General features: G+C 42.2%; 1 protein-coding gene across 1 annotated transcript in view; it reads right to left on the reverse strand.

Annotated features, from left to right (window-relative positions):
* dnaaf5 (dynein axonemal assembly factor 5) overlaps positions 1 to 25,621 on the reverse strand; it is a 29,120-nt gene extending 3,499 nt beyond the window's left edge. Inside the window, exons 1-12 of the mRNA XM_084925960.1 lie at positions 25,074 to 25,621; positions 24,201 to 24,385; positions 23,937 to 24,061; positions 22,353 to 22,471; positions 20,665 to 20,897; positions 20,095 to 20,319; positions 16,508 to 16,651; positions 14,941 to 15,109; positions 9,756 to 9,903; positions 4,009 to 4,159; positions 2,555 to 2,711; positions 2,105 to 2,296 (exon numbers count right to left, since the gene is read on the reverse strand). Of these exons, the coding sequence (XP_084782086.1) occupies positions 2,105 to 2,296; positions 2,555 to 2,711; positions 4,009 to 4,159; positions 9,756 to 9,903; positions 14,941 to 15,109; positions 16,508 to 16,651; positions 20,095 to 20,319; positions 20,665 to 20,897; positions 22,353 to 22,471; positions 23,937 to 24,061; positions 24,201 to 24,385; positions 25,074 to 25,611 (2,386 nt within the window). The 5' untranslated portion in view covers positions 25,612 to 25,621. The remainder of the gene's footprint in view (positions 1 to 2,104; positions 2,297 to 2,554; positions 2,712 to 4,008; positions 4,160 to 9,755; positions 9,904 to 14,940; positions 15,110 to 16,507; positions 16,652 to 20,094; positions 20,320 to 20,664; positions 20,898 to 22,352; positions 22,472 to 23,936; positions 24,062 to 24,200; positions 24,386 to 25,073) is intronic.
* Positions 25,622 to 27,193: the final 1,572 nt, after the last annotated feature.

Here is a 27,193-nt window from a genome sequence, read left to right on the forward strand (position 1 = left end):
ACCCCACACAATGAAACAAAACTATCACTGTACGTTTTGGCATCAACGATGGATGACCCCAGTCTGAGAGTCACTGGTTTTGGCTGAAATAACTAAACTAGATATTTAAACTTTTAAATATCAATTAAAAAAAATCTATTGTCTGTCACAGTATGTTAACCTAAAATCTGCCAATGTTAAAAAAAGAGGGCTGATGCTTTTTTATACATTGAAAAGACCAGCAGTTGTTTACAAATTTCATTCAAACTGTCTTTTTTGGTAGTTGTGAGTGCTGCATCAGAGTCTCATGGCCAAGGAAAATGTAGGAACACTTCACCCAGTGTGACTCATCTATCACACAGAGATCTAAGACACGGAGTAAAGACTTAACAGGCTTTGGCTATGCAGGTACTAACTGCTAGCAGAATAAACCCAACAGTGATGTGGGACTTTTCATGGGATTTGTTGCCAATGCGTGCCATTGTGTGAGATACGCAACTGTTTTGTGTCCTGGATAAGTTGAGACAGTAACCACATCCTCAATTATTCATTTCATGATTAAACTGAAACAAACAGAATCAAGGCCATGGACATCTTTCTCTCAGTTTTAAAGAAAGCGAGCAAGATCCAGGCCAGCGCTCTTCCTAATGCTCCACCTCCACAAGTGCGGCTAAACGAATGTCCTAGCCTTGCCAAGAGGAATCCCATTATTTTTTCCACCCACCAAGGAGATCCTTAAAAAATAAATACAACACAGAAACTGCTCTCAATAAAAAAAGAAAAGAAAAGAAAAAACACTGAATGTGGGTGTGCATATAGTAAGTCTCCATCACAGAAACAAACAGTGTCTTTGTAAAGTCCTCTTAAGTGTGAGGCTTCATGGTATTGAGGCTTCTGCGGCATCTGGCGAGTATGAAAATGCTTTTTTTTTTTTAAACTCAGAGAGAGAGAAAGAAAGAGAGGTCCCTTAGCGAGGCCTCTCTCTCGCTCATCACTGGCAAAGGCATCAGCACTCACCTGCGTCCTGTCAGAAGCAATGACAGCTAACATTCATATGAGAGTGGGAGGGAGTGCAAGTCCAGAGGAGCAGAGGCTTGGTTAGACAGTTCAGGAGGGAAAAAATGTGCTCAGACTTTCCACTGATATGTAAATAAAACACAGCAGTGAAGCCACTGTGGACAACAGAGGGCACGAGGAGGAGGAAGAGAGAATGACAGATAAAAGATGAAGGGATTAAGTGGGATGTGAGGGCAGATGTGAAAAGGTGGCGAGGGGCAGAGCGTCTGAATGTGGTTTTCATTTCGTGGGAGCGTTGAGAAGAGAGATCCTGAGCAGAGAGGCAAACCACACACACAAACACGCACACACTCCTGTGCGTGTAGGAGGGAGTTATTATACAGACATTAAAGCTCACATATTTAACCTGTGAAATGAACATCTTAGGTGGGGAGGTCTTTATCTGCAACCCCTGAAGCCCAAGAAAAGCCCAGCTCTTAATGGTCTTAAAATACTTTGACAGGGGAAATTGCACATGCTGCTTCTGGTGATAAACTGTGTGGAAAAGAGGGATAATGGTAAGCTTTGGAAAAAGGGAGCAGAGGGTACACTGGCCGACTGCCAGTAGCACAGTCTAACGTTTGATAGAAGACACCCCAAATTCCTCTCATCCCTGTCTGAGTGTTTTGGACACAGGAGGCTGATCTGCAGAGCGTCACACCTAAACTCTGCTTTCACCACTGCCTCACACTCACCATCATATTTCTCAGCTAATCAAGATCTTAAGATCTGTCGCACATCATCTGAAACCAAACAGCGCACACGCAACTTGAGAACGGTGCACTTAATGTATCCCAATGAGTTACAGTTACAGACTTGCACTATTCTCACAGCATCAGGGACTGTTGATGTCAAGGAAAAAAATAAGCTGTACGAGAGTTTGTCATTGTACGTCAAGAGTTATGGTTTGGATTAAGAGTGCAGACCCAGAAGGAGCTACAGCACATTTCGTTAGCAGTAAAACTTCAAATTTAAATATTTTTTATTTGTTTTAAAAAGCAGGTTGAGGGCATGTTTGCGTCCTGCTATCAACACTCTATCCTTGTCTCTAAACCCCACCCAGTCTTACCGAGCACTTGGTCCTGCACTGAACTGTCAGGGTCATCCAGGTGCAGGAGCAGCTGCTGAAAGAGAAGCTGCAGATGAGCACCGCAGAGCACAGGGTTGTAGTCTTTGGTCAGGCTGGAAAACCACAGCCCCACAGCCTGCAGGGCCACACCGCGCACCTCCTCGCTGCTATCATCCAGACGCTTCAGAAGCTCTGTGGTTAAAAAAAATAAAAAATAAATAAATAAATAAATAATGTTTTTGACTACATCAGGTTTATAATGCAAAATGTCAGGTACTGACAGGTACTAGAAAGAAAGAACATATTTCCCCCATACTGGCTTCTTCCAGGCTCTTTACCTTACAATTTAAAACGCCTTGAGGCAACAGTTTTGGTGCGATATAAATAAAAATGACTTGAATCGAGCCTGAACTGCATTCACACAAAATGACAGTGCACACTGTGACTTACCGGGGTAAATCTTATTGAGAGCCTCGTGGTGCAAACTGGTTCCTGTGAGTCTGAGTATGGCACACAGACAGCGACAAGCCAACAGTCGGCTCATCTGAGAGTCCTCCTCCAGGGCCGACAACACCTGGGGACGCATCCTCTCCTCCAGACTGATCAGCTGCGTACAGAACGGGCAGGGGGTCAAACTACATCGTTTCTAAAATGCAAGCCAACCAAGAAAGAAATTATATCTCTACGTAAGATGTCAAAGCAGTTCAGATTTTTTCATTTAGGGGTCAGTCAGCACCACATGAGGTTTTATTCGCTTAAATTGCGAAACATCAACCTGAAGTATAGCGTTTACAGGTTTGGATGAGTTCACAATCACGTTGAGCTCGAGTCCAGCAGGAACTGATGTTTTAATCACACGGGCAGAGAAACAGACTGATGAACAAGGTGAGGCTCCAAGAAGTGATGGCTAAAACCTCTGTCGCCCAGTCTGTTTGCTATCGAAACCATGCAGGCGAAACAATAAAAAAAAGTAAAAAAAAAAGAGAGCAAGGAAGGGGGGTCAAAAAGAGGAGGAAAACTTGGCAGAGAAGTGATCCGGCATTACATCAGTGACAATCTGACGGTGCCAAGTGCAACTGGAGCTGCTAATTGTTTTCACAGGGAGCAGAGAGGAAACAATGTCCTTTTAAACGAGTCGCTGTCGAGTCGCCTGTGGAAAACACACATGACTTTCTGTTCTCGCATCGATCTGGATGTGTTGTTCAACTCAAACCCAAAATTTCTCTTTTCGAGGCTTTCCGCTCCTGCAATCGTGGACACGTACGCCTACGCTCACACCGCCCCACCCCAGATGTTTGCAGCTAAAGATGTCTGAAAAGACCAGGTGCTTGAGCTAGTTTAAAATGGTCACTCTGTGCACGCGAGGGCAAGTACTGCCAGATGTGCGGGTGCTTGTGCGAACGCACATACTGTAAACTCGGCACATGCTCCGGCAGGCAGGTGCAAGGGCATGTTCCGGTGACAGTTCCTACATATAACAAGGGCCCAGAACAGTGGAAGCATTGTTCCTCTGGGACAAAGGTATGCGAACCCGATTGCCCCCGCGTACACCTGCTACCTGCCGTGGCCAACTCTTTCAGCCAAGGAGAGAAAGATGGCGGACAATATATTTTCCTAAAAGGCCGAGTGGGACCGTCTATTTTGATGTGAAATGGACAAAACAGAGAATCTGAAGTAAATGTCAAGCCCTGATGGATTACAGGAATGCACTACCACATCTTTTCCTTTACAGAGTCAATAAAAAAAAAATTTCCTGCAGATTGGAGATCAAAAGTGCTGGAGGGAGCTCACATCCGGCATGTGCCTCCAGTGCTTATGAGTCACTCTGCACAGGTGGAAACAGAAAAAACGGTGTGCATCATACTATACATGTGATGGATTTGCTGATGTCCTTCAGTAAATACCTGTCCAGGTGTGATGGCACCTCCATGCAGCACTGCCAGCAGACAGCTGAGGGCAGAGGTGCGGACGGCAGCGGCGATGCGGCCTGCGTGCCACACCAGGTTAGGAAGCAGGACGTCACTCAGAAACCTCTCTGAATCATCATGGAAACGCCTGGGATGACGCACAGGAAGGGGGGAAAAAAGACACGACAAGTCAGCAGGAGTACAGAGAAGACATCTGCTTTATGTACAATACAGCAACCGGCCAGCACCGAAACATTTCTGATGATGTGCAAATGTTACATGACTGCTGCAGCATTACAGCTATACCATCAATATCATGGACATTCCTACACTCGCTGTCGTAATGTAGAAGGGGGAGGAAGGCAGCAGTGGAGAAAAAGCCTGACGCAATGACTAGAACATCTGGGTATCCTCCTTTCACTTCTCTCTGCCTCTGGCATCCATACCACAGTCTGCAATGCCTTTAACTGCAAACCAGCACTGGCCACTGGTTCTTCAGCTTATGCCACTAACCTGTCATATGCCACATGCGTTAAAGTGTTGCAACGATTCCCTGCCAGTAGAGGGGGACTGTGTGTCGCAAATACAGCAAGAATTGTGCAGCTGGATGGGCTCAGTCACCTTAACAGCTCATCACGAGTGATGCCAGAGGATGGAAAGACATATTCCCACATTACAAGGATGATGTCAAGTGGTTAGGGAAGCAAGATTTTGTGTTGTACTTACACATCTGTATGCATGCACACCCGTGCACGCAAGTGCTAGGTAATTTTGACTGTATACCTAATGGCTTTATATGTACTTCAGCAATCTCTCAGAGGTAAGTGTCACTCAGAAGACAGCACAGCAGAAAATTGGTCTCAAAGATGGGGAAGGGAACAAGTCTCCTGGGCATCATTGGACAAAGAAATCCACAGTAACATTTCAGCATACATTAAGTGGTCCAAGAGGAAAGCCGATCTACTCTGGTCTTTCTTACAAACCCCCATGGTTCCACACGTTACTCAATTACAGGTTTATTTAAATCAGATCAGAGCCTTCAGATCCAGTTGAAAAAAGGTCAAGTGGTTCATTTTCTGGCATGCTCCACATTGCACAACAACTTAAATCAATCATTAATAATGAAAAATGAAACTGAAATTATTTTAATATATATCAATTGGCACATTAACAGAAGTACACTACTGACTGTTTTTCCCCTAAATAAAATCATATGAATTTAACTAGATTTCACTCTATTTTTAATCTGTTTTTCTAGACCACACCTGCAGTCACCCTACATCTCACATTCTGAGAACCACTGGATTAAACAGAAGTGAATTTTGAATCTCATGTGATGCCAAAAGCCACCTTCAGACTGTGCTTTTTTCTGTAGTTGGTCTTATGCAGTGCACAGACCTCAAATAGATTTTGGGTCTTTCAACATCATCATTGCACATACACAATGTGGACAACAAGATTGGACAACATCTTAATCTTGAAATCTGGTGTTTTCAGCCCTACTGCAACAAGTGTACAAAAGCAAGGTAGCCATGCAGTCTGCCTTTTCAACTATTTGTCAAAAAAAATTTGCTTGTTTGGAAGAGCTCACTGAATTTGAGCATGGTAATGCAACTTGTAGCAACAAGTTAGTTTGTACATTTTCTTTCAGCTGAGATATTCCACAATTAAATGTAAGTTCTATCATTGCAATGTGGAAGTGTTTAGGAACCACAGGAACTCTGCCACAAAGTGGCAGACAATGTAAAGCTACAGAGTGGGGTCACTGAGTGCTGAGGAGCAGAATGTGGAAAATTCACCAACTGTCTGCTGACTCAATAACTGCAAACTTCCTCCGGCATTAACATCAGCACAAAAACTTTGCACTGGGAGCTTCATGCCATGGGCTTCCATGGCTGAGGTAAGAAGGTGCCCCAGCACTTTTGCCCAAATGATGGCGTCATGGTAGAAGGTAGGACTGTGCGATATGACCAAAATCTCATATCCCGATATAAGAATTCTATCGTCCGGATAACGATATAAAAATCACAAAAATGTAACATTTTCTGTAAATTCTGTGAATCTCGGGCAGCTCGTCTTGCGGGAAGTGTTTCCAGCTGCGCGTCATGTAGCTGGAGTCGAATGTTTTAACCGATGCATGAAACTATACATTTTTAGACAGAAGTTGTAAAGGCCGCCGTTTTCTTTGTGAGTATTTATTACACGGCGTGCTGCGGGGAAAAGCCTGTTCTAACGTTTGAGTCTAAGGCAGCGGTCCCCAACCTTTTTTGCGCCACGGACCGGTTTATGCCCGACAATATTTTCACGGACCGGCCTTTAAGGTGTCGCGGATAAATACAACAAAATAAAACTAGTACCGGTACCGAAAAAAAGAAGATTTATTCATAACACACGTGAAAAGACCCAGGAAAACCGAGTTAACGATAACAAAATAACGCTGAAAACCGATAAAAACCCTGAAAACCATACATTTCACACCTGAGCCTCAACTCTCGCGGCCCGGTACCAAACGACTCACGGACCGGTACCGGTCCGAGGCCCGGGGGTTGGGGACCACTGGTCTAAGGTTTATTTTTTAGCACCTGGCGGCTCTTTTTTAATTCTAATCCGTAAATAATCTGCTCTTTCACGTGATTCGGTTTATTTTGAAAAGTCTCAACGGGATCTTGAGCTTTATTGTGAAAGGTTTATGTGGAACATAAACAAGCGGACACGCGATGCTGTTACCGTCGTTGTTGCTAACCACAACGCATAAAAACAGGCGCTTGTCCATAGTGTGGTTATATAAAATATAAGAGAAAGAGAGAACTTTAAGAAATTAATATAGCCACTACAGTGACCATCAAAACGATGAAAAATATTGCCGTAAACAGTTTATTTTGCGACACCACGAAACAAACAGCGTAAAATGAAATGATAGACGTTTTTATATCGTCATCGATATATATCGTTATATCAACAGCCCTAGTAGAAGGTGTATTGGAAGGTTTTTGGAATTTAGCCATATTATTATACAATATTCATTTCAACTACTCTGTCATTTGTTTCATTCTAGAATGTGTTATTACAGGGTCACTTCTGATAAAAGCACAGCTCAGTTTATTCTTGTTTCATGTTACTAATTTATCTGCAATCAAAAAAAAGATAAGAAACCACATTTGGAACAAGAGAAAGAGCTCATCTCTTTTCCCCTCCCGTTTTATATCTTGAAACCTGACATTAAGACTAAAGACGTATCTATTGCATATCGTTCATGCATGAAAGCACACCGTTGTCTTCCTTGTAACTCAGATTATTTTGTCCAGCCGCATACGGTGGAGAACAGAGGCACACACTTTCATTTCTTACACAACACCTTCTACTTAGATTTCATACTCAGCTTTTTAATCACGACACACAAATCCACATGAAACAAAAGTGTTATGAACGTGTGCGGATGAAAGGCACGTGAACGCACACAAACTTTCCCTTTCAGCTTGTTCCATAGCGGAGCTGTCATTATGCCATTTTGGTTTCAGAACAAAGACGAGAGGTTTTCTCTATGACTATCATTGTGCTCTTGATGACATATAGCGCGTGTGTGGCCTGCAATCTGCCAAGCATCAAGACCAGCCCATAAATCATGAGGGGAGAGGACTTTGGCAGAAGGCAAAGCCCCGTATAGGATAATTTAAGTTCACACTATATGAATCTGAAACCTTTTGAAGGTATACCATGATTTCCGTCATACTGACGGTTTGTGATTACAGGAGATATAGCTCAGGGATGAGTGAACCAGTTAGCAGTGCAGGTGGCCACGTTGGAAGTGAAGAGACAGACTTCTTTTGTGCGATATGCCAAATTATGGATTAAAAAAACAAAAAATCTCACGAAAGCTGAATATCCAACTTCCACATTTTTGGCAAAGATGGCAGAATATTCTGGCTCAAGAAGACCTCCTGTTTATGTGATACTTTTCACTGAAATACATTATGTTGCCTTCTGCTGCTGCTGCCAACTCGAGCCAAAAGGGACTTCTAGTGTGTTCCCATACAAAGATTAGCACTAGTTTCTTCCTCCTATTAACAAAACAAACTTTCTGACTGCAGCTTTAAGATTAGTTACACACGACACAGATGTCTCCATCTGAGGTTTTCTTTCTGATCGACGGGAGCAGCTGCTGCGAGGATCTCGGGTTTAATGCATTCCATCAGATCGCAACCCCGAGCCCATACTGAGCGCTGCACAGCTGAGGGCTCAGAGGGGACCCTGTTGGGGTGGTGTTGGTGGTGGCGTGGGGGGTGGATGTCAGACATCCCTGCTAGACCCCCCCCCCCCCCCCTCCATATCTCCTTAAGCAGTCAATAACCATTCAAATTAGCGACGAGAGATTCAGGCAGCATGCGCCGTTTGCTTCAGGCAAGCTGTGAAGTGATTAATTAATCAGCGTTAGTTGATCTAATACTCCCAATGAGACCATCTGAACTCAAATGAGACTCCCCTGCAGTCTGTATGGTGAGTGAGGAATGTGGTTTATAATTTCAGGATGACTGGGCTTCTTACTGATTTTAGCAGACAGCATCACATAAATAATAGCTTCTCTCCATTGGCTTCCTGTTTGTTTTACAATTGATTTTATGACTTTTTTTATTTAAAAAAAAAAAAATTAAAGTATGTCTGGGCCTGGTGCCCAGCTATGGAGCAGAAATTATGACCTTGTGGCTTTGGAATTACCTGCCTGAGGAGAAATGTTTTACAGATTCAGAGAGATTCTTTTAAATCCCCGGTTCTGGCAGAATCGTTTAGACTTTTTTTTCATTGTTTTCATCCATTTATTTTTTTTTTTGATGGCATTTTGGAGCCTCCTAGGAGAGCCATTTCAGGCATGTCCTGCCAGGAGGAGGCGACTCGCTGGGGAGATTATATCTGTCGGCTGGCTTGGGAATGATTTGGTATCAACCCACTGAGATTGGTGCCCCAAAGACCCTAGCCCAGATAAGTGGTAGAGGGAGCGAGGAAAGATGGATGAACGGCATTTTGCATTTGTCCTTATTATTTTACATGAAGATTTCTGGATGTAAACATATTGGAAGCTTTCTGATTTATATTTCTTGTCTGCGTGCAGTTTGAGTCGTATTGACTAATCACATTTGACCAGGCCTTGGTTGCATGCAAGTAAAACTGTCCATGTAGAGAGAAAAAGAAGGAGTACAATTTCACGCAATGATGTTTTACCCACGTAAAAATTTTTTTCACTAGTAAACAACGACCAAGATGTGAAACTGGAAATCTTGGCCTTCGGAATATTAGATAATTTACATTATCTGATATTCCGAATATCCTGGCCACACTGAAAGCTCCAAAATATTGGCCGTTGCCTCAGACGTTTTCCTGTTGTGTGTCAAAAACACTCTGCAACCTCTGTTTTTATAGGTGTGAATATAAAGCTAATTATCATTATGTATGAATATGAATCCTATCACCAACCATCTCAAACAACTTATACAATTACTCATTTTGTGCATGCATTCCTAATTATGGTTCCTTGTTAGCATGTTTTGAATGAACACAGTGATGTAAAATCCACAAAGTGTAAACTAAAACTGATTAGTTGGAAATTTAAAGTCTGAACCTCATGTAGAGAAAAGGATGAAAAATGAAACAGCAAATGAGCGTGCTGTTAAGTGTGAAATATTCATGAACGTCAGACAGAAACATCTCATTTCCGAGTTCTGTTCTTTAGTGTGAACGCGTGTCACTCTCACCCCTGAGAATCCAGTGTTTTGTTTGCATCCAGCAGCAACTTTGCAAGCATTGTGAAGATGCTCATCCTCATCTCTGGGTCTCTGTTTGGTTGGAGGCAGTTATGGAGAAGAGGCATTAACTGGCTCAAAAACTCGCCGATCACTGGACCTTTAAAAACACACACAGACAAAGTTGCATTACTACAAATAACATTTCTTTTTCTGGTCTAACACACTTTTGCACAAAAAGGAGTTGCATGAAGCTGTAGATGCTGACTTTGTGTGGCCTGTATTTTAACCACTAGGCCACCATATGCCATAGGCTCCATTTATTTATGCAAGGACAAGGACAAAGCTATTCCAGGTCTACCTGCTACCTTTGTAATGCAGATGTTTGCAAAAGAACTGGGTGAATTTGTGACAGTGGGGACAGTAAGTATTAAAAAAAAGGCTCATTGGTGTACCTCAATATGACCTCAAAACACCTCAAAGCCTTCGCCAAAGGCACACTGAATGTTTTTTTTAATCCAGTGATGACAAAAACATGACTGTACCCATCTGAACTTCAGTATCTCACTTTATTATATAAACTTTGATACACCACCACCCGACATCATGTGAATATGTAGAAATTATCAAGGGAAAACTCTGTGGATAGACATGCACAGTGGCAATGCACCCTTAAAATGAAAAGGTTTGTATACGGTATAAAGCTAAAAAACAAATTAATGTAGTGTAATGCAGCTTCACCCATGCTTGGGCTTCAAAACACAATAAAAGTTCATTTCTATGCCATTTAAAATTCAAGTACTGATTTGGAGGGACAGAATATTCAAACTTGATTTTCACATTTTAAAAAAACTTAGACTGCCTTTATAAAATGTGTGCAACAGTGGAGAGTGGACAAAAAGGTGGGGACAGAGAGTTACGGGAAGACACGCATCAAAGGTCACCAGATCGAACTCAAACCCCACCTGCTGCCTTGCAACCTATGCTCACCTGCCCACCCTGTGAGCTAAACTGGCGCCCTAGAAACAGATTTCTGATGAACACAAAAAAGCTGCTTTGCGCTGCCATATTTAATCAAATCTCCTGTGTTCTCATACCTTTCTTCAGACCAGCTGACTGTGCGTTCTGCATTTGGAAAGAAAAAAAAAAAAAACACACAGATGCACAATGGAAATTTCAGTGTCCAGAAAGACTGTTGTTCAGCCTAATTCTCGCATTACCAATATAACCATTATCACTACTTCAGCAGTGCTTAAACCTGGATTCTTCCTCCAAAGGACTGAAGTTCATTCAGTCTTTCAGTCTTATTTTTTTACCCAACTACTGAATGCTAAATCCCTCCATAAAAAGCAACAGTGCTGGTTTTACAGAGGAATAATATATTTGCGTTTGTGAATTTTCTCAACAGGACTTTGTCAGGACAAAAAAGAAAAAAAAAAAGCCCCTGCTTTTTGCTTTGTTCTTACCTTTTTAAAAGGCACTGACCATATTGTTGAGTTATTAAAAACCATGGACTGGTGAGACATTAACACTGAGTCAGAGGAAATGAGATGTAAGAAGATCTTTGTGCGCCACTGTTTTTATACAAATGTCTTTTACAGGAAAATGAGAAACTCACCGGGCAAATATCCCCAGTTACATTCATGCCTACGCACGCTTATCCACTTACAGTCTTGCAGCATGTTTACACAGCTATATATAGTGATCTCTCTGTATGTAATGAGCGATAAGTGTCCAAGCCCTGTTTGGACAGACAAACAGAGTTCATGACCTGTTTATACAGACACGAGTGGAGACGGAGGAAATCCTGACATGGCCCGGGGATGCTAGCCAGCGACATAAAAAGATATGGGAAAACAGGCAGACCTTTTCCATCCAAAGGGAATTTGTGAATCAATCAAGAATGTGTTATTTAAGCAGAGGTAGCTCAAAATGACTACTGATGTGGCAAGGCAGAAACAGAATATTTCAATTATAAACAATTAAAAAAGCAGTCAGCATCTATTTTATCCTTTAACGAGAGAGAATGGGAGTGAGAGAGATTGTGAGTAATTGCGCCAAACTACATACAAGCAGACATTCTGACACCAGCTGGAGAACAAAAGACTGAGGAGGATATGAGCAGGCAATAATTATTCCTGTCTCTTACAAACACAGATGGAGTGTTTGAAGAGCTGATGAGCAAGCAAAATGACCAATTCTCAGTTGTCATATCAACTACCGTCAATTGTCCAAAAGGGACCCAATTTTCCTGAATCATGTGGACATCAAACACAGTGATAAAACGATAACACGACTGTCTGTTTTGCTGCCCGTAGCAAAGTCCTTGGGATGTGTTAATAGAACATCTGCAAGAATGAAGCGAAGCTTAACCCTGGAAAACATTTTGTGCAGTTCTGCTTTTTATTTCATGCTATTTTGGCTATGCTGAATTAACATATACTGTCTTGCAAATATGAGCTATTTTATTTATTTCTTTAATTTTAGAATTGTTGTCTCAGTTCCTTAAATTAGCTTAAAATGGCTAAGCGACGCAAAAACCTCCACATTTCATCCTCAGCCCCCCCCCCCCAAAATGCCCCACTGAAAATACAATTTTTGATCCCGCATTTATCTTGACATCAACTAACACATTTCTTTATGTTAGGATTTTATTTTGGACCGCTCTTAAATTTTTATATTTGCCCACCAGGTGGCGCTACTTTTTACAATTCAAAGCATGCAGTAAAATTTCAGAGTTTTTTTTTCTGTTTCCCTCAAGGATGCCTTGCTACTGAAATCATAAGTGTGTGCAGGTATTGATGTTAAATTATGGTTTGTTTGTGTGTGTGTGTGAGAGTGTGTACCAAGTTTACACATCTTTGTGGGGACCAAAAATTGGAATATTACTATACTTGTAGGGACCAACAGCCCTTATGGGGACAATCCCCACGAGTTTGAAGGCATTTTTGAGAATCAAAATGTGGTTTAAGTGTCAGGGTTAGAGTTTGGCTAAGGGTCAGGCATTCATTTTTTATAGTTAGGAGTAGGGTAAGCATTATGTCAATTAGATATCCCCAGTAAATAATAAGTAACTTTACAGAGCTTCAAAGATGTCTCAGCAGCAAGAACAAAAAAAAAAAAAAAAAAAAAATTGACTTTTTTGAAAATTTGGTTCTTGCTCAGGCAGTTTATGCAGCTGCACTGCAGCCATGGTTAGAAGTATGAACAGTACTGGCACCTCATCCTCCTCTGAGCACTCTGAGGCTGACGTGGAGGCCTCAGAGGTAGAAACAGACGCAGTGACAGGATGGACCTCTCCATCTCCATATTTTGGTTATCCCCATATTTTGTCTCCCACAAAGACTGCAATGCCCTGCTACATCCCAGGAGCCAGAGGTTTGACCCCAGGACCGACACACCCTGCCACCAGCTATGCACTGGTGCTGACGGATGAAATCCTGCAGCAAATTGTGGTTATGAGAACCTGAAAGGAAGAACTGCTTATGTAGAGATGCTCATTTTGGATGGTGTTTATAGGTCAAAAAAAAAAAAAAAAAATCAGTTCCAATCTGCAGGGTGCTGCTGCAAGCCCCTTTCATCAGCAAATATAAGGGCAGTGTGACCTTTGCACAGACAGAAAGAGAAGAGCTGGCAGCACCACGTGGAACGCATATAATACTTTTACAGCCATTTGTTTGTGGAAAGGTGGTATTATTTTCGTTAGGATGAGTTAAAAAAACAAAAAAAAAAAACAAATCTGACTCTGTATTAAAAATAAAAATAAAAATAAAAATGTTTTTCAATTAAAAAAAAAGAGTGGAGCTGTGCAAACATAATGGCCTTTAAAGGGTGAAAAAAAAAGAATGATTAAGTATCTTTTATACATTTCAGGCTGAAGTAGTTTTAGAAGACTGAGTCATTTAAAGTAGAAAGAAAATCTTACTCTATAATATTTCTACAGCGGTTTTTGGGAAAGTGCCATTTTGTCGCTTTAGGGTAAAAAGAGTCCGTTTTTTTTAAGGCTCATCTAAAGATTAAAGCATTATTCAATATGAAAACAAAACACACCTTTACACAGACACGCACATGGACGCACAAACACTGAGCTTCAAAGTGTCCTTGATCCAGGAGAAGGTCAAGAACAGGCAGCTTTGCTGCTGTTTGATGTAGTGACCTGCACAGGGATCACTGGACTTAGAGTGGACTGGTCAGTAAGTGTGTGAGAGTCTGTGAAAGAGTAAAAGAGAAAGAGCACGTGTGTGAGTGTGTGTGTGAGAGAGAGAGAGGGGGAGAGAGAGGATTATGAGGGGGGGACCCAGCTGCCCAGTCAATTAGAAAGGGAGCAGTGAGATGGAGAAAGAGATGGAGATAAAAGCGTGGTGCAGGGAGGTGGTGATGATAGAGGGTTTTATAGGATAAAGGGACGCAAAGAGAAGTCTCAGAACCAAACCGAGGGTCACAGCTTTTAACCCTCTGTGTCATCCACATACACACACTCTAACTGCTTTACAAACAGAAGGGAAGACAGAGATGTACAAAAGTCAGGAAGCCAAATTCTCTCCTGTGTGGACAGTCACTCACAGGGATTGATCTTAGACAGTGACAAAGTATGCACTGCCTTGGGAACTGTCAGGTATTAACTAGCATAATTTTTTTTATCCTTAACATTCGACTATCGACATGGATTGTGCCGACAGCACTGACATCAGCTCTGACTGCTGAGATTAGGACCTCTCCAGCTTCTCTCAGGAGGAGTTGGGACCATGCGCAAACATCAGCAAGAACCAATGAGAGGTGGTAGGATGTGTTTTCATGATTCCTCCTGCTTCTGCATGCAGGACAAAGACAACAATACAAACAAAACTCCCCAAAAACCCAAAGCTATCCCATCTATTTGTGCAGTAAAGCGTATGTGCTGCCTTCAATATGGACTACATGTGAGGGACAAATAACTTTATTCTTAAAATATGATGTAGTATATCATGTCCGAACAAGCTGAAAAATTGCTACCACATGAGGTGGACGTGAACCTGCTCAAACTGATGGATGTAGTGATTTTCTTCATGTGGCAATTCGAAGCACCTATGTCTTAAAAACCTTACTGCATATTTTTTTTCCTCCACTTTTACCACTGTAGAGTCTACACATGCAAAAACTTCAGCACCTGCAGTATAAAGTGGCTACATCTTCCACACATACAAGCTTCAGCTCTCACCTGATTGTATGACTAGGATATGCAGCTGAAGTCTCTCTGGGGAGTAACTGGACCAGGTGTTGACAGAGGCAGACAGCCAGTCCAGCAGCTGGCCCATATGTTGTCTATAGAGCTCCATCACCGAATCCAAGCCCTGCACCTTACACAAGAACTGCACGCTCTCCAACGCCTGAAGAAGAGAGGGGGTGGGTGGAGCAAAATTAAGTCAACATAAGTTTAGACTGCAAGGTTTACTTGAAATCATGAAGTGTCTATAAAAAAAGAAAAAATCAAACAACAAACAAACAAAAAAAGCAGAACTCTGAGTGGGAGTAAGGCTTAGCAAAGATGAGACAAAGTGATAAGAGAATTATTTCAGCTGAACAGCTACTGGTTTCCAATAATTTCAGGAATTCGGATGAGACACAAAAGCATCGTGTGAAGCCATGGGAAGAATAACACAGCAGACATGACAGGGTCTCACACAGACAACCACTCAGAAACTAAAACCTAGATACACAGGATGTCACAAAGGCACAGGAACCGCCAGTACATGCACACACACATCAATAAAGCTGAGCTCAGAGGAAAGGGAAAGAATGAAAGAAAAAAGGGATAGTAAATACTTAGCTGACTTCTTATGGCAGGGAAACAGACCTATGGGGCACTTAATAATTCCCGTTGTAGTCCCTTAGGGATGGACGGGGACAGATACATTGTTTGAGTCACAAATCGGCTCTTTCAGAAGAGCGCCAGACAACCCTGAGCTGTCTGCTGATGGGAAAGACATGCCCCTTTTCTGGGAAAACAAGTTCTTCTTTTCCTCTGGGTCCGGGAATGCCCAAGGCCATTCTCACCATTCCTCTCTTTCTTAATCCATTCCTTCCCATCTCTTCTCTACTCGCTACTCCCTGTGTGAACATACACACTGATGCAGACAGACATAAACACACAGTCACACTGGTGGCCCATGTGGTGTCTGGTGAGCATCTGTGCCAGTTCCTTCCCGCTCCTCTCCCTATCATTACCCTACGATTGGCGACAAGAAGTTAGATGACATGTTGACCTCAGATGCCACTGGCTTCACTTGTCACTGGTCCTGTTTGTGCTTGGCATGTGGAGCCTGACCACAAGATGAGAGGTAATTTATTACCAGGATATGAGATGGCTTTTTTTTCACCTGAGAAGGCTTTATGGAACTAAACGGGGCTTCACTTATGACACAAACCTGTGTCACAAGTGCAACACAACTCATCCCTCTCCACCCCTATTTCTGTCCGTTTCTTTCATTCTCCACCTTTCCCCCGCCTCCTTTCCACAAAGACTGGATTTAAAGTTCCACTCCAAAGGTGCAATTTCAGCTCCCGTGGCTAAGTGGGTAATTATACAGTTTGAGCCCATGTAAATGCTTACATTCCTCGAATAGCTCTCGTGTCATAAAACCTGCTTACCTTTCTAGTAAAAAAAATGAAAGGGGAAAAACAACAAGTGAAGGGGAAAATTGTGTAATTTCAGAGCAAAATATAGACGAGAGCTGCAGGAAGGATGGATCTGGATCTGTGACTTCATGATGTGGATGTTTTCTCACCTTTTCGCTCAGCTGTGGCTCAGTGGAGAAGCTCTGGACAGCGATGAGCACTTGGAGCAGCTGCAGGCTCCCTGAGCTGCAGTCTGACTCACACTGATGCAGCAGCACATCCACACACGCCAGCAACTGCTCCAAGTACATAACCTGTGAGAGGCGTGGTAGGAATGCATTATTATTAAGACTGTCTTTTCTTTGTGAATTCTAAGAAGCAATCCCGCTTTTTTAACCAGGTGACATCATTCTGGAACAACTAAATGGCCGCTTGTCTCATGTTTCCTACCAGTAATAACAGATGAACAAGATACACAGTAACACAGAGTGAGAACTTTTTTCCCCTCATCTGAAAACACACAAGTGTGTGTGCGATTGCTGACACTTGTCAGGCAGTGTTGTGGTGAGCTCATGTTTAGACAAAGACCTGCAGGTCAGACTAATTTCCATGCCATCACTGGGACCGTGGCCCTTTTTTTCCCCTTGTTTTCACACAGCCTGTCATTAGGGTGTCAAGGGGGTAGAGTTAGAAGGAGAGTGAGGGGTGGAAGGTGTAAGTGTGATTGAGAGTGTGTGATTTTGTATGAGTTGTTAAGAGGAAGAATGCCCTCCAGGTGTTTGCTTTGGTCTGCAGGAAGACCGGTTGGGTTTTGAAATGGTTTTGGTGGTAGCTGGCTGAGTAGCACTAGGTGGCGCACTCTCTTTTCCCAAATTTGAATCTTGGGATTAATTTCCAAGCAATCAGGGGTTACAGCAAAGTCATATAGTAATGCAAAAATAGACTAGAGCAAACACTTAACCAGGGTGGGGGGGATCCCTTCTTATGACTGAGCTTTTCACTGGGACATACACACAGCAGGGGCACCAGGGAAGCAGTACTGGAAATAACGCGGCAGACACATTCAGATGCTACATATTAAACATTCGCAGAAAACAACGATTAGGGCTGGCCGAGAGTGAGGGAGCGGAAAAAGTGGTGCGGTGTGATGACTAGGTGGACACCTGGAGCAGGTCGAGATACACCTGGTTTTATTGGTCTGGGCACGTTCCAGGGGCCCTCGTCACCTCGCGTACGTGCATCTGTCCACCGCTGGATGCATCACTTACGATACTCTTCTTTACAAAGCTATACTAGGACCTGGAATTTCTATCCAATGGGGAACCCCCCCCCCCCCCCACTCCACCAACAGCTACCGACATTGCTATAGAAACAGAAAAACAAACACTGGGAGTAGATGCAATATCGACCCTTTGCAGTGAGCTGAAAGTTGCTCTTGTGCCTTTTTTGCACTCTTTGTCTGCCCTTCAGTTGAGCAGTGAGCGGTATCCAGCTGTCACTGATGACAAGGTGCGTGCACACAGGAGACTCGCTAATGTATGAAAGTACGCTTGCTTGTTCAGCAGAATAGTTGATGTTGCGACATTGTGAAGCTTCTCCGTGTGCAGACAAGATGAAAAGACCTTTCTTCTAAATCCTGGCTGTGAAACTCACAGAGCTCTTCCAGCTCTAACTATCTTTACCAATCCACACCAGCCCTGCAGATGTGCTGATGTCTCTATCACCATGGCAGCCTAAAACACAGGGACACCACAGCTGTGAAAGGTGTGTATGATATGATCCACTGCGGCCATGTGGGAGTCATAAGAAAACATAAATTTCACATCTGAACACGGTGGCTTCTTTAACCACCCTCTTTCATGTCCGCTCAAGCTCCTGAAATCATCTTCAATTTATAACCAAAAGTTTTTTTGTTTTTCCATGAAGCATCTGTCATTTATTTTTGTGAGTCGTCCCACCCCCCCTTTCTCAAAACAAAGAAAAGAAAACACAGCTGAAAGAGCCTGTGAGTTTATGTCGTGCAGAAGCATCATATATCAGCTCCTTACAGGGCCTTCAAGTCTGCCTACGCTCACTTTGAAGTTTATTTATATTTAATTTCTTAACAGGCTTCATTGTGTTCAAGTCAGACTTCACCTTCTCCTTTTTCTCTGCCTCTTGTTCAGGTGCTACATAACTCTCTGAAGAGTGCACTTATATTTTAAAGTCCTTTAAATGTCTATATTTATAAAAAATTAAGAATAAAATAAGGTACTGAGTGTGCCTTACTTTCTATGCTGCCATTGTGCCTGCAGCTGAACAAACTTTTAGCCAATAATAATCAAAAGCAGGTATTTGGCATTTTAGCGCAGAGAGATCACCGGCATCCTGAACGCAGGTGGTCCTGTCTCCGTTGGTGCTATTTACAGCTACACGGAGATCTGGCCCGTCTCCATGCTATGAACTCTGCCTGTTGTCAAAGAATGTTGCAGGTGCTTTGTCTCTGCCACCTCCCCTGAGCAGTGCTCTGTGCTTTGCCCTCAGAAACAGAGGAGGAGACTGACAGAGTAAGATAGATGGAGAGACAGACAGAGAGGAAGCAGAGGTCTCCCTGCATCTGTGCGACAGCATGTGACTGTCCCATCCGGTTAATTCTTTTTCTGGTTGACCCCACCAGACAGCAACGAGGGAGGACAGAAGGAGGTCAGTTTCTGTATTCATTTATCACCAGCCTTGACCAGTCAGGCTTTGAAATTTCAGGGATTCCTTGAATGGCATGGCTGAACTGCAGTCTGGCGCTAGGAGCTCGCCTGGCTATTAAAAAAACAAAAACAAAAAACCAAAGCCTTTGCGTTGCCTTGCCTGCTCAGAGGGGTCACAGCAGTCATCCTGGGGTCACATGAATTAGTGATTTTTTGTTATTATTATCTCAAGGAGGAAATTCTTGCAGGGCACTACGAGAAGGGATGGGGTCATGGGTATAGGAAGGCCCGTCGTGCAGTTATCTGGCAGACAACTGCTATTGTGAAAGGGAAACATATTTGGCGCTAGAGGAAAAGAGGCATGGAAATGTCTGCTCCGCACACGATAGGAATTTTCCTCTTATTTACAAAGAAAGCCCAAATGTATTTCAGTCACAGTTCATAGCTGCGATTGAGCAGAAGCGGTGCCATCAAAGACGTGCAATGCTAGATTTGAAAAACAACATGTGGCCCTGAGTGTCACCTTAACAGACTTGGCATTTTGGAGAATTCCTCCACAGTGAACCTCCTGAACTCACCCCATACAGTAGACCTATTGAAAAGCCTTGAAGACTTTCACCTTATCATCAAACTTATTTCCATAACGGACAAATTACACCAGAAATATATACAGTAGACGATTGCTGCAAAGTCACTGCCAATAATAAGAGCGCTAAGGTACACAGAGAAAGCAGAAAATGACCCTTTATGACACTGCCAAGATCATCTAACATGACTTTAAGAGAAACAGCTGGTGCACACAGACTAGCTGGGATGGGGAAAATCAAAACATGGCTTCCTGTGAGGGAAGGTAAGCTGTCATCAAAACAAGTGTGATTTAAATTTTTTTAACTTTTTCAACGTGTTCCTCCCTTACCAGTAAACTTCATACTGGAAATAAGCTAAAAAACAGTGAGAGAATGTGTTTGTAGTGGGCGAGCAGGAGGTACATGGCATTACTGGAAGAACACTCATACTCAGGTAAATAAGTTCAAAACAGGCCAACCACAACGAAACCCGAGCTTCCCTCTGCTGACCTGTTGATATCCCTGGCACACATCGGGCTGGGCCAGAGCGTTGGCGACCTGCTGGATGTGTGGTTTAAGGAGGGGCCTGGAGCATCCTCCGAGCACGGCAGCCAGGACCATGAGGGGGGCCCAAGGGTGGGAGGAAGAGTGTGGGCTGGCCACGTGATCCAGCAGCAGTTTGAGGAAAACAGGTGGAGGGACAAAGGTCCCTATCAGTTTAGCAGCTGCCAGACACTGAAGGTGGAAACAGAGAGGAAGAGAGTCAAGAGCAGAGACCTGAGGGAGTGTCGAGGATGATGAGGAGAGGAAGTCATTCTTTCAGTTTTCCACACATCAAAGATCAGCGTAATCCTCATATGCAAACAGGTGCATCCCAAGTCCTTGAGCCCTGATTGGCCCAGTTTAAATATAGAAGCATGTTTAGACTGACATGAAGAATAACTGCTGACTCAGAAGAAACAGTGCTATTTTACAGTATGTGCAGATGTGAAATTTACTGAATTCCACATTTAAAACAATCAAACAAAAAAATCTTTTAAAAAGTGATGTATAATGTGCTCTACTTCTCTGGTTACTCACATTGTTGACTACGTCCCTCTCGCTATCTGTGCAGGCCCGATAGAGGGTGGCCAATAGGGCTGGCAGGTGCTGGATGCAATGGTCCTCGGCGTGGAGCAGCAGCACTGAGAGAAGCTGAGAGGTCTTAACCCGCGTTGGCACCAGCCAATCGGTCACATCGTGTGTGATAGCCGGTACCAGCTTCCCCAGATTTCTCACAACCAGCTCTCTGCAGCCTAACCCTGGACGCTCCACTGCAAGAGAAATTGAAAAATTCACCAAAGCATACTCTGCCACTGTTTGTAATCTATATTTTCTTTGGAAAAACTCATGTTTTCCGTCTCATTCAATTAGCATTAAGATGGATAGTTCCAACAGAAAATAGCAGATAATAGAGAGAGATTTGCTTTATAAATTTACTGAACACTCTCCAGGATGCTAGGTTGTGATCAAAAGTATCTCAAATATCACACAAATATAGATATCAAGACCCATAATCCAAAATATTTTCTGTTCAGTGTACATTGCATATGCTTAATTAATTTATGTGTAGTCTACGTGTGAAATCATTTTGTTACACATATTGTTATGAACTATATCAATCCTTAAAAAGAGCATTTACAGCACAAGAAATGCCACTGATTCACATATTTTCAAAAGTGGGCTCTACATTCTCTAGAAAACCCCCCAAAACCACTTTTTATGACTGAGATTCCGCCAAAAGGGGCTTGTCAGAGCAAGAGTTAACACTTTTCCATATAGCCTTCTACATTTCACTTCTGCTTGTCTTTCTTTTCACTAACCTGCCACCTTATTGCCCTTCTCCTATAGGCACACTAATGAGAGAGGAAGGGAGGACTAAAGGAAGCCAGAGATAAATCAGAGAAACACAACAGGACAAGACCAAACAAGGCCCTTTCTGGTTGTCTCTCACTGTTTGACAGTGACCTCTTCACACTGGGAGGCCCGGCAGATTTATGATCACAAGACAAAAACGGAAAGAAGGACAGAGAGAAACGTGCTCTTCCTTTCCTGTCGCCAGGCAGAACCAGTATTCATCCCTACTGTCCCATGTGGAGCAGTGTACAGGATCTTCTTTTTAAAAATGCAGACTTGTGCAACCGAGCTGTGCACATATTTGTCCTGGCCCTCTAGGCAAACTGCAGGCCAACTATTGTGGCCATGTTTGAGGTTCATATTGCTACCAGGCCCGAGGCAAACACTAATCTTTCCAAGCCAGTACCTGCCTTGACAACAAAGCTGTCATAGACTGCATCATTTCTTCTTACTGTACATTATAACTATGAACAGCTGTAATAAAGAGACAAGATTTAGTGGAGTAGGGTGCAGCTATTACATTTAGCTTTACACTGACATGCAGCTGCTTTAAGAACTTTGAGTCTAGACAAGAAAGTAAAACTCCATATATAGAAAGCTTTCTAATCCCTTGTCTCACCACCTACGCGGAGTCGAGGTTGATGCATTGCACCGATGCCACCTACTCCACAGCTTATTCTTGTCTTATTTACAAAGATCCCTAGATCACAAACAACAACAGCTTTTAGAACTACTGAGATGGAGAAAAATGTCAATGTCAAAGTTCACCATTCACTCTAGCTTGGACTCTTTACATTATTTACCAAAATACCCAACTGGATGACCACACTCCTTAAAAATTGTAGCATAGGGAAGAAACAGCAGCTTCAGACCTTCTGATGGGTAATGTGGAGGTGGAGTGAGAAGGAAGTCCATTTTGTCCTTGATGTCATCTTCATTCTCCTTCTCCCACTGTGCGCCTACCTGCTTCCACAGATCAACGGCTAGGAGTCTGAAAGAGGAAACGGAAAGAAATATTATTTCTTATTCATCCTAAATGAGAAATAATAGTATGGTCATTGTTGTTTGCACTATATTTCATATACATCTAGGTCCAGTGGATCATATGGCCACAGTCAGACAGTTTATATGTAAATGAAATATGTAAATGAAAGAGTGTAAAAACAGTACTGCATAACCTGTTTAGGAATTACAGCCATTTTTATACACACTCCCTCATTTTCAGATGATCAGAAGTAACTGGACAATTGGCTCCTGGGCAGTTTCATGGCTAGATAAGATCTGCTGCCTCAGATCATGTCACTATGTCATGACAAGCAGAAAAAAAGATCTGGAGCTGAACCTGCATTTGGCAGCTGTACACTAGAACTCTAAATATGAGGAACAAATGATGTTTGTGCAAGTGAAGGGGGTTCTTCATTAGGCTGAAAAACCAAAATAAACATTATCAGCAAGCTGGCAAACACTTCAGAAATGACACTGACATTGTTCAGCTGAAAGGCCATAGAAGTCAACTAAAGCGCACCATGGCAGAATTCTTTCACTGGCTAAGAAAACATCTAACACAAAAACCGTCTTGAGGAGAAAGGTCTATCCTTGTTAAGGTTCCAAGAGCATGAAGCCCACATTAGCCTTTCCAAAAAACATCTAAACAGTTCTGAGAAAATAATAATTTGGACACATGAAACCCAGATTAACTTTTACTGGAATGATGGGAAGAGATAAGTATGGAGGAGGAGAGAAAGATAATTCAAAGCACACCACATAATCTGTCAAACAAAGTGGAGGTAGCGTTGTGGAATGGGCATGTATGACTACTAGTGTTTAGTGATCATGTGACTGCTGATAGAAGTAGCAGAGTGTATTTTACAGCGTACAGAGCTACGCTCTCTGCTCAGAGACTGATCAGACAACGCTTTGCAGTGCGAATGGATGATGAAACAAAGCAAACTGCAAAGCAAACTGCAAAGCAACCTAAGAGTTTCTCACTACAAAGAAATGGGATGTTCTTCAATGACCAAGTCAGGTCACCTGATCTCAACCCAACAGAGCATGCTTTTTCAGTTATTAAATACAGAAATGAATGCAGAGACCCACAAACAAGCAGCAACTGAACATAGCTGTAGTAAAGGTCTGACAATATATCTCAAGGGAAGACACAAAGCATTTGGTGTGTCCATTTGGTGTGTACAGTCAGTGACCCCAAAATATTTTCACTCAAGTATTACAAACAATTCTTAAATATAAAATTTGGTTAGTTTATCAAATTGGAAATAGGAGAATGTGTATAAAAATGACTGTAATTATTAACCCCCTAAAAAGCCTTGAATTAAAGTTGAAAACATGCACTTCAGCATCACGTTTGAATTAAAAGCCGCTGTGTTTGTGTAAAGAAATTGTGTCATGTAGTTTCTAAACAGTAAATTACACTACAGAATAAAACTGTGGACTTTAACCTTATTTCTGGGATCTCATCATTGATGGTGCTGAGCAGGAGAGGGATGAGTTTGTGAAAATAAGAATATCTGTCTCTGAAGTGCAACAGCCAATCACCGACGACTGCAGTCACAGCTTTTCTCACCTGGATCAAAAGAGAGAATGATAGGGGGGCAAAATTCAGGATCTTCTAAACATAGACAAAATGGTTTTGAGTTTTAGGACAAAAATGTTAATCCATGGTCATGTTATTCCTGGAAGTTTTTTCCCCCAAAAAACTGAACCTGAGGTGAGTCGTCAAACAGTCTCTGCGCCAGGTGAGAGAGCACGTCATCCAATTTTTTCCCACTTCCATGCTGAATGACCGCCCCAGTGGCTTCGATGACAGAAACCCGTACCCGAGTGTGCTGATGAGCAATTGTCAACATGAGGGGCTTAATGAGACACTCAGCTTGCATGTGAAAGTGCTCTGAAGAGAGAGAAGGGAAAATGATTGCAGTCCATTCAATTGTCTAACTGAAAGCTGGATCATGCAGTGATATAATACACAACTTATGATACATTATCAGACCAAGTACAGTGCTGTGAGAAGTATTTGCGCTAATCCAGATTTATTTCCTCTTTTTCGGATACTTGTCAAACTTGCATGTTTCAGATCATCAAACAAATTTTAATATCAGACAAAGGTAACCTGAATAAATAGAAAGTGCATTTTAAAATGATAATTTCATTTATTAAGAAAAGTAATTTAGGTAGAAAATTGAGCTTAATCACAGCTAATTAATGATTTAACAAGAAGCAAGCAATTCTTTTTTCTCACAGGGCCAGGTAAATTTAAATTGTTTTCCCCTTAATAAATGAAACCATCATTTACAAACAGCATTGTGCATTTACTCGGGTATTCTTTGTCTAATATTAACATTCATTTGACGATGTGAAACACGTCAGTGTGCCTACGGGATCTGTTCAGGCAAAACAAGCAACTACTGACTGCTCTAGTTGCCCAGCACAAAAACGTCACTCTTGCCATTTAATATAACTGCGGAGGCACTTGCGCAGTACAGGAAAGAGAGCTGTTGGGCCCCAAACATGTCTGCGTGCTTCGAAACCATGGTAACCAGCTTTCTCCACAGCCACAACAAAACCCATTCACCAACCTGGCACACACTTCGCAAAGTTCACGGTGCACTTGCAGCTTTCACGTTTAACATCGGGGAAAGGGTCTACGATGGTTCTCTGCAGTATGTTGATCACTTCGCTCAGATAGGGTGCTAAATTCTTCCCGCACACTTCCACTATTAGAGTTAGCATTTCCACGGCCGACAGGCGAAGTTCCTCCGCCGGCTCCAGGATCTCCTTCTCCCCAAATCGCTGAGCCAAGCAGGGCATGAGATAAGGCAGCGATTCCTCCGGCTTCGGGACACATCGGATAAACTCTGTCAACACCGCTATAGTAGTTTCTCTGCATCTTTCCATTGGGTCTGACAGGCATTTAAGGAGAGGCTTGAGGAGGGAAGAAAAGACTTCCTGTAAGGCGCTGCTGGACAGTCCTTTATCAACCGTCTCCTTCTTGATCGCCTCCAGAGCTCTTTTTCTTGTCGCCTTGTTGTCTTCGTTCAGACAATTTAAATGTCGGGCGAGTCCTCTCAAAACTTCAGAGGAAGCATGCTCGTCTCCAGTCGCCATCGCCGCCATCTTGGCTGTCGTTATGGCAACCGGCATTCGCACGACAAACAAACGACTGCTTTACGATAGTTTCAGATTCAAAAATATGAAACTTTATTTACATTCGCAAACACAAGACTTTCATGGCGGCATTCTAGGACTATTCAGATGTTTTCATATATTATTACAGCAGACAGAAGAGATGTTCCAATACAAACACAAATTAAAGAACTAAAAAATATAAATCAATAAAATAATAATACTACTAATAATAAAAAACACTAAAAACACCCCCCCCCCCCCAAAAAAAAAAAGTTCACCTAATTGCCAAAACAAAATGAAAATGACATACACTATGATTTTATTTGAAGTCTCCCAGCTATACAAACTGTACATTCTGTAAATTAGCCAGGTTTGGCTTACAATTAAACTTACAGTTGCGGTCAGACACTCATCATGGCCATAAATCTCATGGCTATTTGGAGATTTTAATGACTTCTTTGAACTGTTTGTTTTTCAGTGTTGGAATCCAATACAGTATACATTTATTTAGGATTTTCTCTAATCCATGCAGGTTCAAAAGTATACATACAGGCTCAAATACATACATAGACCCACTTGATAAGTGGTGCTGAAAGTACTGTGTCTTTAACTTGACAAGGCCAAAGTCTATTAACTTCTCATGAGTGATCATGATGGACTACAACTGCTTATTTCTCTGACCAACACTCAAAACAATGGGAAAATCCACAGAACTCAGTGAAGATCTAAGAAGGAGAATTGTAGATTTGCACAAGTTGGGAAGGTCTCTTGGAGCCAAATCTAAACAACTGCCCATTCAAAATCATCAGCTTAAACAACTATACACAAAAACAAGTTATTCTGATGCATAGCCACTTTGCCAAAGTCTGGAAGAAGAGCCAACTGTCACCCTCATATTGGTCAGGATACTCAGGAATAACCCAGAAACCGCCAAGACTGAAGCCTGCCATGAACTGGAAACTGCAAAAACAATAGCGTCACTGTCCACAGTGAAGAGTATTTTATGACCAAGAAAAATGCCCTTGTTCCAAAATCATCACTCAACTCGGCTCGACTGAAATTTTAAGGCTAAATGGGATAGAAAAGTTTTATAATCAGACAAGACAAAGCTTGAACTACTCTGCCACAATGTCAAAATATACGTTTGGAGGAGTAAAGGTGAGGCTTTCAAACCTAAGACTTTTCTCTGCATCTTTCCATTGGGTCTGACAAACATTTCAAGAAAGGCTTGGTGGTAGCATCATGGTCTAGAGCTGTTTTGCTGCTAATGGTACTGGAACATTGCACAAAATGGATGGAATAATAAAAAGATCTTTAATAAATTCTTGGACTTTCCCATTATTCTAAATATTAGCCATTACAATGAGTGCTGCCAAACAAATCCTGGCAAAGAGAAATTACCACTTCAATTCACTTCAGTCAATTATGATCAACAAGAAGTATAGGATTCTTCCTTCACAAGGAAGGACAATTTACACATATTGAACAATTTAGGTGTATGTATATATTTGAGCCTTTATGTATACTTTTTGTGGATTAAAAAAAACTTAAATAAATTAAACTTGTGCAC

Source organism: Perissodus microlepis, chromosome 4 (assembly GCF_051167445.1).
Source record: "Perissodus microlepis isolate ML-2025 ecotype Zambia chromosome 4, ASM5116744v1, whole genome shotgun sequence".
Lineage (NCBI taxonomy): Eukaryota > Metazoa > Chordata > Actinopteri > Cichliformes > Cichlidae > Perissodus > Perissodus microlepis.